This window comes from Primulina huaijiensis, chromosome 4, assembly GCF_012295235.1.
Source record: "Primulina huaijiensis isolate GDHJ02 chromosome 4, ASM1229523v2, whole genome shotgun sequence".
NCBI classification, from domain to species: Eukaryota; Viridiplantae; Streptophyta; class Magnoliopsida; order Lamiales; family Gesneriaceae; genus Primulina; species Primulina huaijiensis.
In genome coordinates this window covers 25,789,402-25,800,981 of record NC_133309.1, presented here as the reverse complement: position 1 = coordinate 25,800,981, position 11,580 = coordinate 25,789,402, and the positions used below count along the sequence as shown (strand labels likewise).

General features: G+C 35.8%; 2 protein-coding genes across 2 annotated transcripts; one reads left to right on the top strand and one right to left on the bottom strand.

Moving 5' to 3' along the window:
- Positions 1–76: 76 nt before the first annotated feature.
- On the bottom strand, positions 77–5,612 carry LOC140975799 (NADP-dependent malic enzyme, chloroplastic-like). The gene is made up of 20 exons (XM_073439725.1): positions 5,371–5,612; positions 4,690–4,994; positions 3,790–3,910; positions 3,607–3,681; positions 3,241–3,392; positions 3,062–3,167; positions 2,862–2,927; positions 2,513–2,608; positions 2,360–2,431; positions 2,184–2,267; positions 1,974–2,072; positions 1,737–1,784; positions 1,602–1,655; positions 1,411–1,509; positions 1,242–1,331; positions 1,075–1,152; positions 917–991; positions 741–831; positions 454–582; positions 77–355 (listed from the first exon to the last, which is right to left on the bottom strand). Exons 1-20 carry the CDS (start codon positions 5,398–5,400, stop codon positions 267–269), a joined length of 1,959 nt encoding a protein of 652 aa, XP_073295826.1. The 5' UTR covers positions 5,401–5,612; the 3' UTR covers positions 77–266.
- Positions 5,613–7,092: 1,480 nt separating this feature from the next.
- On the top strand, positions 7,093–10,909 carry LOC140974837 (protein SAWADEE HOMEODOMAIN HOMOLOG 1-like). The gene is made up of 9 exons (XM_073438327.1): positions 7,093–7,291; positions 8,730–8,815; positions 8,976–9,021; positions 9,109–9,220; positions 9,478–9,559; positions 9,754–9,805; positions 10,039–10,182; positions 10,261–10,380; positions 10,696–10,909. The coding sequence occupies exons 1-9, from the start codon at positions 7,223–7,225 to the stop codon at positions 10,783–10,785; spliced, it is 801 nt and encodes a 266-aa protein (XP_073294428.1). The 5' UTR covers positions 7,093–7,222; the 3' UTR covers positions 10,786–10,909.
- Positions 10,910–11,580: the final 671 nt, after the last annotated feature.

Sequence of the window (11,580 nt, the reverse complement as noted above, 5' to 3'; positions counted from 1 at the left end):
CTACAAATATAAATTTTATTAGTTTAAGATGGCGAATTCCCTGAATAATCTTCGTTTTCACATGGAACCAGATCAGTGAAACGCAAACATTATGCATCCTATATGCTACATTTACTCACGTTTAATTCTAGCATCTGTTACTGATTACAAACACGCACGCGGAAAAAAAACATGTGAAAAAAATAAACATGTCAAAAAAATAAAGAAAACAACGGCAAATGCATGAAAAAAGACTACTAATCTTGATCAAGGGTACTGCGTTGGTTTCAGCGGTATTTACGATATTTGGGGCAGTACATAAAGCTTTCAGCATATGCCACGAGGTTCTCTGGTTGCGGGAGACGAGTAGCCAAACCTTAATGGCAAAAAACAAGAAAATATTCAAACGTAACAGATGACACAACTAGAGTTTTATTGCATGTTTTAGTATATGAGATTAAGATGTCCCCCTACCAAGTTCGTACGCTTTTGCAGCTACTGCGGCTGCAATCTGGGCTGAAATCTTTCTGATGTTTGCAAATGGTGGATACACAAGTCCTTTATCTAAGTTCTCTTGGCTGACTTGCGAAGCTAATGCTTCCGCTGTTTCAAGAAAACAAATCGACAGGAAAGATGAAAAATGATCAGAAAGAAATGTCAGAGCCAAGCCCTTGTGTTGTATTCTTTGCAAGTAGTTCATTTCCTTACAATGCCACGGTTTGCCTTCTTTATTGACAAAGTTTAACATTAAATAAACTTACAAGCTACCAAGAGCATGTCATCATGAACTCGTATTGCGCCAGAAATTATCAAACCCAAACCGAATCCGGGGAAGATGTATGCATTATTTGCCTAAAAGATGATAAAATCCATGCTTAAGTCGGTTCAAAAAATGGGAGCCGAAACAAATGAACTCTAATGGAAGTTAAGACTGAACCTGGCCAGATGCATAAGAAGTCCCGTTATATTCAACTGTAGCGAATGGACTGCCACTGGCGAAAATGGCTCTGCCCTGAAGATACCAAAATGAACAATGATTAAATTGATGGCATCAGAGGTATGTTGGTAAAGATGAGAGCTGGCCCGTAAAAGTACCTCACTCCATGTATAAGCTTCTTCAGCTGTACATTCGGACTGCGAAGTCGGGTTGGAGAGAGCAAGAATAATGGGTTTCTGAACGTAAAAATACGGTCTTTGAGCATGTGTGAGCGCAAGTTTTATTCGAGGACAACAAATAAATAAATTCACTTGAGATATCGTACCTCATTGAAGGATGCCATTGCCTGGATCACTTCTTTTGTGAACGTTCTTCCTGCTCCAGAAGATCCAATTAAAACTGTTGGTTTAATGACCTGTGCAAAGGAGATAGGTAAGATTGGCACGTCCACCCAGCTCATTTTTTTGCATTCAATTACAACATCAAGTTCACACCTTTACAGCATCTAACAAGCTTTGGACAGGTTCATGTTCATGAGCCCAGGGCCTCTTAAAATGTTGAAGCAACTCCAAACGAGACTTAACGATCAACCCCTTGAAAAGAACAGAAAATTAGGGATCTGATATTCAGAGATGGAAGAAATAATTAGATCTGCTTGTTGAAAAAGACCATGAAATTTGATTACTTTTGAGTCTACAAGCCAAATCTTCTTGCGAGTCTCTTCCAGTGGGGCACCAGTCTGCATAGAAATGAGAGAACAATAATTACAAGACTTCTCATGATTTAGCTCGAAAAATGCAGATGCTTATTGTCCTTTAACCTGTTTCGACATTTCAAGTGCAATGAGTTCTGCAATACCAGTGCCAGCCTGCGATTAGAGCACATCAAAAGACAGACGATCATATATATTTCACTGGATATATAAAAAGACTGTGCAGTGATAAAAGTATAAGTGGAAGAAATATATTACACATAGTATCAATCCACGTACTACATTTCATACTACTCAAGCACAAGAAGACAACAGAAAATAGAGAAAAATGATGACAAAAGGCACCTCTCCAGCTCCGAGGAACAAGAAAGTATGTTCAGCTAAAGTGCGCCCAACTAATTTCAACGAAGCAATAAGACCAGCAAGGACAACAGATGCCGTACCCTGACACAAATAAAACCATATGGGCTAAGCAATGGATGACAGCAATACTTGAACTAAGGCCAAAACATATTCTCAGAAGAGATGTAAAACTAATTAGTACAGTAAAGGTACCTGAATATCATCATTAAAAACGAGATGGGTACTTCTATACTTCGCAAGGAGATCAAAAGCGTTGTGATTCGCAAAGTCTTCAAACTAAATGGTTTCCAACACGGAAAACATGGTTAAGAATCAGAATCGCAGAACAAACTGGCAAACATTAAACCCTTGGGGCTAAAATGACTAACTTGGATAAGGACTTTTTCTCCGTAATTTTGCTTCACCGCAATCATAAACTCATGCAGAAGTTCGGAATATTCCTGAAAATGCCAATAATTGCAGTTTAAAGATCTTTAGAGGAAAAATATGACTTCTTTTCGGATTAGTGATAGGTATTTAACCTGTCCAGTTGCTCTTCTCCGTCTGAGTCCAATATAAAATTCATCATTTAACAACTCCTCGTTGTTTGTCCCCACGTCAATGGTCACAGGCAAGCACTGGGATGTATAACAATTATGAACAACTTTAGCTTTCGCATAAGCAAAATAGCTACAGCCAATAAGACATCGAATTTATGGATCAATGATGAATCATAAGTAGGGTTAAGATGTTCCATTTTTTGAGAAACAATTAATTTATTAGCAACTAATAAGGTAAAATATTAGAAAGGCTAATGATGGCGTATATTAAACATGATGTTATGAAACAGAGATTTAGGAAAATAGAAAAGCTAGTCACGGAAAAACTTACAGCAGACGGACGGATGCCACCGAGAGCTGAATATAAAGAAAGCTTTCCCACAGGTATGCCCATTCCCTGGCAATAAAATTTGATTCTAGAAAACATTAAAAACCATTCTTGATTATTTCATGCAAGAAAGAAAACACCAAGGTAAACAATTCTAAAACTTTTATTGGGAATACCATAAAAGAAACAAAATATACATGCACCTGGCAGCCAAGGTCTCCAAGTCCCAAAATCCTCTCACCATCTGTCAGCACAATGACTTGAATTTTCTTCTGCGGCCAATTTCTCAATACCTCGAGAATTCTTCCCCTGCAAAATACTACCAATCATCAGTTTAATAGGTGACAAACAAAACGTGTAGTATCACTGGGATGAAACGTACTTTTCTCTGAGACTAATAAAGAGGCCCTGAGGTTGCCTGAATATGCACCCATACTTTTGGCATGCTTCACCTACAGTTGGAGTATAGACGACTGGGAGCAACTCTTCGACATTGTCAATGAGAAGTTTGTAGAACAGTTTTTCATTCCTCTCCTGAAGATGAACACAAATACAAATATAAGTATGTCAATGCTACACGGTAAAAAATAACAATGCTCATCATGGTTCTTGAAACAAAGACTTTAATTGGTTTTTAATATGTTGGAAGTTTCATAGATGCAGCTAATAACAATTTTGATGACCATGGAGACGCAATGAGAACTAGCTAAAAGAGAAATTTCAATAAAATAACAGGGTAATTGTTTACCTGGAGATCCATCATAGCCATGTACCTCTGTAGTGGTACCTGGTACTGACGCATGTTGTGCATCATTTTTTTCACCTATTCAGTACAATGTCAAAAAATTTTAACAAAACCCCATGAAGTAAATGATTAAAAACTAAATCATCTGATTGAAAATTCAGAAATTGAGGAGTCAATTGCAGTAACCTGAAGGTCTTGGCTGATGGCCACTGGAGGAAGAAGACCACGTAAAAAGTGGGCATCCCTCTCTTTCTCGGTGAATGCAAGACCCTTGTTATGGTGGGGGTCACGCAACAATTGATAACCACTGAGAAAGAGAAATAGATATACTACTATTGGATGAAGAAAGAAGATTCGAGACCGCATATCAATTAAACATAAATAATTAATTTAGTATCTCAGATGATACGGCAAAACACAAGATTAATCAAGCATCAAAATTCTTGCCACCAAACTAAGTTAACTTTAAATGCAAATCGCCTTTTAACTATATTGCCTAACCTTTACAAAGCTTAGCAAATACTTTGATCCTTGGTTCAGGAAGCATTAAGGACACCGTGGTATTACAGAATGTGATACTAAACCTGGACATACGTCATCTTACAATGCATGAGATTTAAATATGATCGAGTACTAGAACCCTTCGAAATCGATAATCATCATACAACTACCTATGCAGTCTTATTTGACATTTTGTTGGTCAATTTCTACACAAATAGGCAAGCATCCCCGGCCATAGACCTCGACCAGTACAGCAATGCGTGACAGTAATAACATCATAACATTTTATAGAAAGAATTGAACTACATCTAGATGATCAAACACTACATGGAAGGGGGAGACAAGTTTTTCATAATTTCCGTAAAATTGCAAGCAAGAAAATACAGCAACTTCCCAATCAACTCCAGAGCCACTAGCCGACAAGATAAGTAAAGGAACACAAACCACACGGTTCCAAGATATAAATAAATTAACATTGTATATTAAAAGTAAAATATATAAGCTGGAAAACAAATCAAAATCTATCCATAAACAGGAACACAAAAGTATAACGCCTGAAAGGAACGTGTGCGAATAGTTTTTTACCTGGCAACCGTGACAGTCCAGGGGGTGATGTACTGATCCTCGGTGGCGCTATCCTCACCGTAGACATCTTCAACTCCGCCACCGACGGTGGTACTCGTTTCTTCCTCAATCACTGATAACTGTGACACTACCGATGGTGAAGAAGGAGCGTTCTCCCGGATATCCTTCTCCAACAAAACGCTCAGGTTTCGATCACCCGGAGAGCCATTTGAGCTCAGAGAAGCTGCCACCACTGCAGGTGGAGAAAATTTCTTTGTTTGTGTGGACTGTACCAAGCTTTTCGACACCCCAGAAAGAGGATTGTTCTGCATAACACCAAGATAATAAGCAACAGACTAAACAAACTAAGAACAAAAATGGGGTCTTTATCAAAAAAAGAAAGAAAAAAATTCTGTTTAGGAATTGAACGTGTATTGCCTGAAAACACAGAAAGATTTGAGCTTTCTTGAAATTACAAAAAAGATTTGAGATTTCGTAAATTTTCTTGAAACGGGTAATTTACAAACTGATATTTATTGAAAGGCTGTTCTTATTCTTCAAATCTGGGATTAAAATCAAGAAAATTGAAGTAGTGTGAAGCATGAAACATGGGATATTAAAACTGGACGCACGAATATTAAAAAGGAAAACAATATCCGTCGAGAATGACAAAAAAAAAATCAATTTCTACTAAGAAAATACCAGAAAAGTGCTTCCATTCAACGAGAACATGTTGGCCAAGATTCACGAAAGAGAGAAAGATAGAGAAAAGAGGAAGAAGAAAGAAGAAAAATGAAAAGAGTGAGCTCAAGAATTCCTTTCCTTCCTCCTCTTCCTTTCCTATCTCCTCTCTATATCTCTCTCATTAGCTCGAGTCCGCTTTTTAACAGGTAATTACACTCTTTGCTTGTTTCTATCAAGTTTCAATCAGCACAGAACCCGGGCCCTCGGGGGCTAACGTTTCATTTCAATATTTTAGAAAAAAATAAAATTTTATAATATTAACTTAAAATTTGCGGTCACAAACTAGTTTACCTTACTAACGTAATTTATAGTTTGTAGATTATTCGGTGTACATCGAAGATCGTGACGACAAATTCACATATTGTTAAAAAAAGAAAAAAAAACTAAACTCAAATTCTTATATCATATAATACCAAATTATAATTGCTGTCACAAAATGACTCCCAACAATAAGAATATTATTGTTCACATTTCTTGACATTAACATAATATTAGTAGACTCCTCTTTATGGTAAGGTATACTACTGATACAATCATTATTTTTCTAAAAATGTTGGATTTGAGGAATCAGAATTTAAAAGTTTGTCAAATATTGTCATGCATGCTTGTTGTAATGATCTTTTCTTATATATAAAAAATGACTGATTTTGCTATATTATTGGAATAAAATAATTATAAGGGGATGAGGATGGTATGTTTCAGCATCATCGCCTAAACTGTGTTACCAAAACGTGCACATATTAATATATCCTCAATTTTTAAAAAACCAAGCATATTCAAGAAACCTTTGTGTTAGGAAAAAAAAAACTATTTATAAATTTTTTTTATGTTTGGCTTATTTTTCAAAAAGGGCTTTTAATGTAATACAATACTATTTGAGATATAAAAAGGGTGTCACGTTCAATTATTATCAATTGTGTAGTTTTGTGCAATTATTAGTGCATATAATGGGCAATAACTATAGCCATGGATATTTTCGAGACTTTATAATATGAGGATATGTTTCAAAACGTGGGGGTTAGTGGATGACTCCCTCTACTTTTGGTGCCCATTCATCCACGTCCACTATATGCAAGAATCCATCCCCCCTTCATGTTTTGCATGTTTAAATGTAAATGTAAACAAGTAAAAAGCAAAAATTATCATTGATGTAATTTCTAAAATTGTGATTTTTACCATATATTCGGTAATATATCGGTCGAACGGCGTCGTTTTGCTGCTTCGGATTATAACAAATGATAAGAACTCCTCCCCAGTCAGGTTCCATATCCATATCATTCAAGAAAGCCTGTAAATACATACAGATAATGAATATTCTATCCCCTCAAAAAAAAATTAAACAAAATAATATTCTGAGCATAGTATCTAGGATTGCCACCGGGTCGGGTACAACCTTACCATTTCCCAATTCAACCCGGTCCAATCCTTCAGGTTGTCCGCTGGTTCATGGGACAAGTGGAAGAATCTTTTAACAAGCGTACTTTTGATTCATTTTGTCTGAAGCCCAAATATTTGGCCCAATATTGTATCTCCAAACCTTATATGTTTTGTAATAACAATTGACCTGCCATGTTTTTATTTTATTTTATTTTTATTAGAAAAGAATCCCATTTTCTTTGTGGAAAATCGTGCTTTTATTTTTTGGTTTCAGAATTAATAACTTTTAACACACTTTTTTATTCTAAAATCTAGGCAACTGTACCGATCTCACTGCAGAGAACCACTGACTTCACTCGTTCTCCTCTCAAAAAGACCAGAAAGAAAAGAAGAGAGAAAAAAAATCCCATTCCCTGTGTGTAAAGAGGGAGAGATGGAGGTAAATGATGAATTTGAGATAATGGATATGGAAGACGATGAATTTGAGTTTACATTATCTGAGGTAACTTCAGTCAGAATTGCTTGATTTTCATTTGCTAATCTGAAAGATTTCATCTTTACACGCCTTCTAGTTAGTGGCTGCAAACCATTTAGTGGTTTTTCATTTTCATTGATTTCGATGCTAATCCAATTAATAACACTGTTTCCGTTCTCTGAAATGTTAACAATCTGCATCAATGGCTGATTGAAGAGTTTTTGGTTTGTTTTTTGGTCTATGATTATGTGGGTTTTAAGAAAGAAAAAAGGATTCTTGATATCTCATTTGATGGGTGATGATTACTCGAGCAAATCTATTAATTTGCTGATTTTGTGACAAATTTTATATAGGAATTCTTATAATAAGCTTAGCTGATGATTTTATTTAAGTTGGCAATAGTCTTACTTTTTTACACGCCGATTGGTTTTTTATATAAACTCGTTGTACAGATTGAATTCAAAATAATACAGAGAAATATTTTCTCCCAGATTCTCCTCTCATCTCTTAACATGGTATCAGTAGGAATAACACTTTCCAGCTTTGTCTCCTTGTCAACTCATCGGAGTTGATCAAATTGCCTGATGGCTCAATCACTAAGCCTGATTACTCCAATCTGAATCTGCTGCAATCTTGGATTCGAAATAACAATGTGGTTATTTCTTGGATCATCGATGCAGTTTCTAAAGAAATCTTTGAAAGTATCGTGTTTTCCTTGTCCTTTGATTCTGTGTCATATATTTACCGTAAAGATTTGAATGATTGGTGATTTTTCAGTTTACCGATAAAGATTTGATCTTTAATAGGTTTTGGTGTGGATAAATTATCGGTTAGTTTTCTGTTTACCGTTAAAGATTCGATCTTTACTCGGTTTTGGCGGGGATAAATTATCGGTGATTTTTCAGATAACCGTTAAAGATTTGATCTTTACTCCATTTTGGCGGGTACCGTTAAAGATTTGATCTTTACTCGGTTTTGGCATGGATAAATTATTGGTGAATCTTCAGTTTTAGTCTCTTACCATGTTATAGTTTTGATGCTACTTCAAGTGATAGTTTTTGATTGCTGTGAAATGTTAACAAACTACTTCAATGCCTAATTGCCTGCATGAAATAGTTTTTGATGTGTTTTTCTGGTTTATGATTATCTGGTTTTTCGGGATTTGTTTTTTTGTGAAATAAATGTCCTGCATTTTTGTTTTATGTGCCTGAATCCGAATAATTTTTACAATGATACTGGAAGTTGTCGATCCAATACTTTAATTGAGGTGGACGTTAAATATAATCTGGAGTTGACATAATTGCACAAGAGATTTGATTTTTTTTATTTGAGAAGGGTGTTCCTGACTTGCTCACCTCCTCTACTGCATCCCCCCTTAAAACACTGGCACCCTTCACATATCGAATATTTGTTTCTTGTTGTTGAAGTTTCTCAATGATGACGGCTTTTCATTTTCTTGAAATAGATCATGGAAATGGAGAACTTATTTAAAGAAATGTGTGAAAAATTTATCAGTCAAAGTTTCTGCCAAGAGCTTGCCACCAAATTTAGGTATGCTTTATTCTTCCGTAATGTCTTCACAGTGTATGCCCTGGACATTTTTAGTTAGGTCTTTTGGTTTTAGAAGTTTTTCTTGCACTCCAATTCATCCTAACAACAGTAAGGAGACTGCACACTTGCACTAAATTATGGTGTTGTTCGTTTTATGCAGTCATTCAGTTTACCGTTCAGAAAAATTTCCAGTAAAATGGGAGCAGGTGTTTGTTCTAAACTCTTTGTTTATCATTTTTGTTGTTATAATATCTAATCGTTTTTGCTCAGTCTGTTAATAGTCTTATATTCAGGTGCGAAGCTGGTTTCAAGATAAACAGAGTACTTTAGCAGTCAAAGCTACTCCGTCCTTTTCTCCGGATGTAACTTTGGCTTCTCCTAGGGCTTTACCAGTTAAAAGAAGAGGTAAAGGTCGCCTTCTTTTACTGAAAAATATACGGTTTGTGATCGTAGAAATGAAGAAAAGAAGAAGTCATTTTATATGATTCGTTACATCCAGAGATACATAACAAAATTGAGTATTTTTAACAGTATTTGGTTAATTATTTCATTTCAAGTGCTGTTAATATAAGAAATGGATGTTATTTAGTGTCGGTGTCGTGCATGTCAATAGTTCACATGTGATTGCTTGGGCTATAATAGCTTATGCAATTTCTTGCCAGTATCGACAATTTCTATCAGTGAAGCAGCTGTGGAGCTACCAAACTTGATGTTTGAAGCTAGATCAGCAAAGGATTATGCTTGGTGAGCATCCATTTAATTAAATCCGATTCTGCTTAATCCTTCTCTGATCTTTTAATATTCCTTTAAACAACTCAGAATTGTTAAATATTGTCTTGCCGGTTTTTGTATGATTTGTAGACGTTAATTTTTGTTATTTTGCGACTTTGTTACATCATTATGGCAACTTGACACAGCATCCTTTCCCTGTTTCTTAGGTTCGACGTTGCATACTTCCTCAATTTCAGAGTTCTCAACTCCGGGGAGCTTGTAAGATCTTCACTTTTCTTCCGTATTGTTTTCCATTTACCCGCCTTGGTTTCCGTCTTATATTTGAATTCGTCATGGAGGGGATCCGTTCTTGTGAAAACATAACTCTTTTTTTTTTCCTTCTGATTTCATTGTTTAATTTCTACTTTTTCCTCCATGTTTCTTGGTTTCCATTCCTATGACAAGATTGTTGGTAGTAAAGCTATTCTAAGTGTTCCCTGTCAACATGACAGATGGTTCGTGTGAGATTTGCGGGTTTTGACAGAGAGGAAGACGAATGGGTAAGCGCTGACAGGGCAATAAGGGAGCGCTCGATTCCTTTAGTTCCTACCGAATGCGACACTGTTAATGTCGGGGATCAAGTTCTCTGCTACAGGGTACTGCTCTTCTCTTACCCTTCAAGTTATGCCTCGAAACAGGCTTTTTAACTTCGACCTTTTAATGTCGATTCCCAGGTCAATGAATATCATGCACTTTATGTTGATGCTCATGTCACCGGAATTGAAAGGAGATCACATGACGAGAGCTGCTGCACATGCGTCTTTAACGTTCGCTACGAGTATGACAACGTCGAGGTATTAAATCTTTTTTCCCGTAATATTTCGAATATGGATGTTTTTAGTGTTATAAATTTTTAAGGAATGTTAAAAACCTGAGATTCGCAATTTGTAGTAGTATATCTTTTTTATGTATCATTTTGGTGCGGATGATAACATATCGATAAATCATTTTTATTTTTTCTTGCCCAAGTATTATGAAGGGTTAGTGTCATACACTATTATCATATCCAATTATGTTGATTTATCATCTTTATATATTATATCATACGTCATCTCATCTCATCCATGAGCCAAACGATATCTATAATGTTTTCTTGTTTTTGTGTATAGGAGAAGGTTGGATGTAATAATCTGTGTCGTAGGCCAACACAATCCTTATCGAAGGAAAGCAAGGCGTCGGGCTTCTCCATCGTGTCATGATTTTTGTTTGAGGAGAAAAATAAGGTTTCGGAGGACAGAAATGTCGTGTAATAATCTACATTATCTGTACTACATTATTAAACTTGAGACTCATATATCATAATATTAACAAATTTTGGTGTCAGGGTTCGTTCTTTATTTGATTTAACCTTCATTATTCAAGGAAAAAATTATTATAGTAAATTTATCATCATCATATTATTATTATTATAAAAACTAAAATCATTTAAAAAAATAATCTATATAATTTTTTATTTTAAAACTTTTCACAAAAATCTTGTTTGAGTAAGGGACGCTAGTTATAGTGATTATTAACTTTAAAATTTTAAATAATTCATGTTGAAAAATGGTTATTATTATTATTTTTTGAATATAAATATTTCCATAACTCAAATAACCGACAAGTCTTGAGTTACAATATTAATGAGCCACGACGAAAGAACGCCATCGGTCCATTCAAATAACAAAGAAAACACTAGAGCTCGTTGAGCTAGAGCATGAACGACGTTGTTAGCCGTACGCCTCATATGTTGTATCGAAAAGAATGACTCATCCTCAAGCATCGCTCTAACTTCAGAAGCCACTCCGTCGCTGTGACTTAGATCGAAATTCTCTTCACTTACCGCCTTAACCGCTACCAGAGAGTCAGAAAATATGCACACATTGTCCAGCCCAAGCGTCAAGCAGAAGTCCATTCCCATCCTTATAGCCAGAAGTTCTGCACAAACCACACTTCCAGGAAACCGAATCGGACAAGCTTACTTCCCGCGGACTCTCCCCTGCGCATCCTTCACC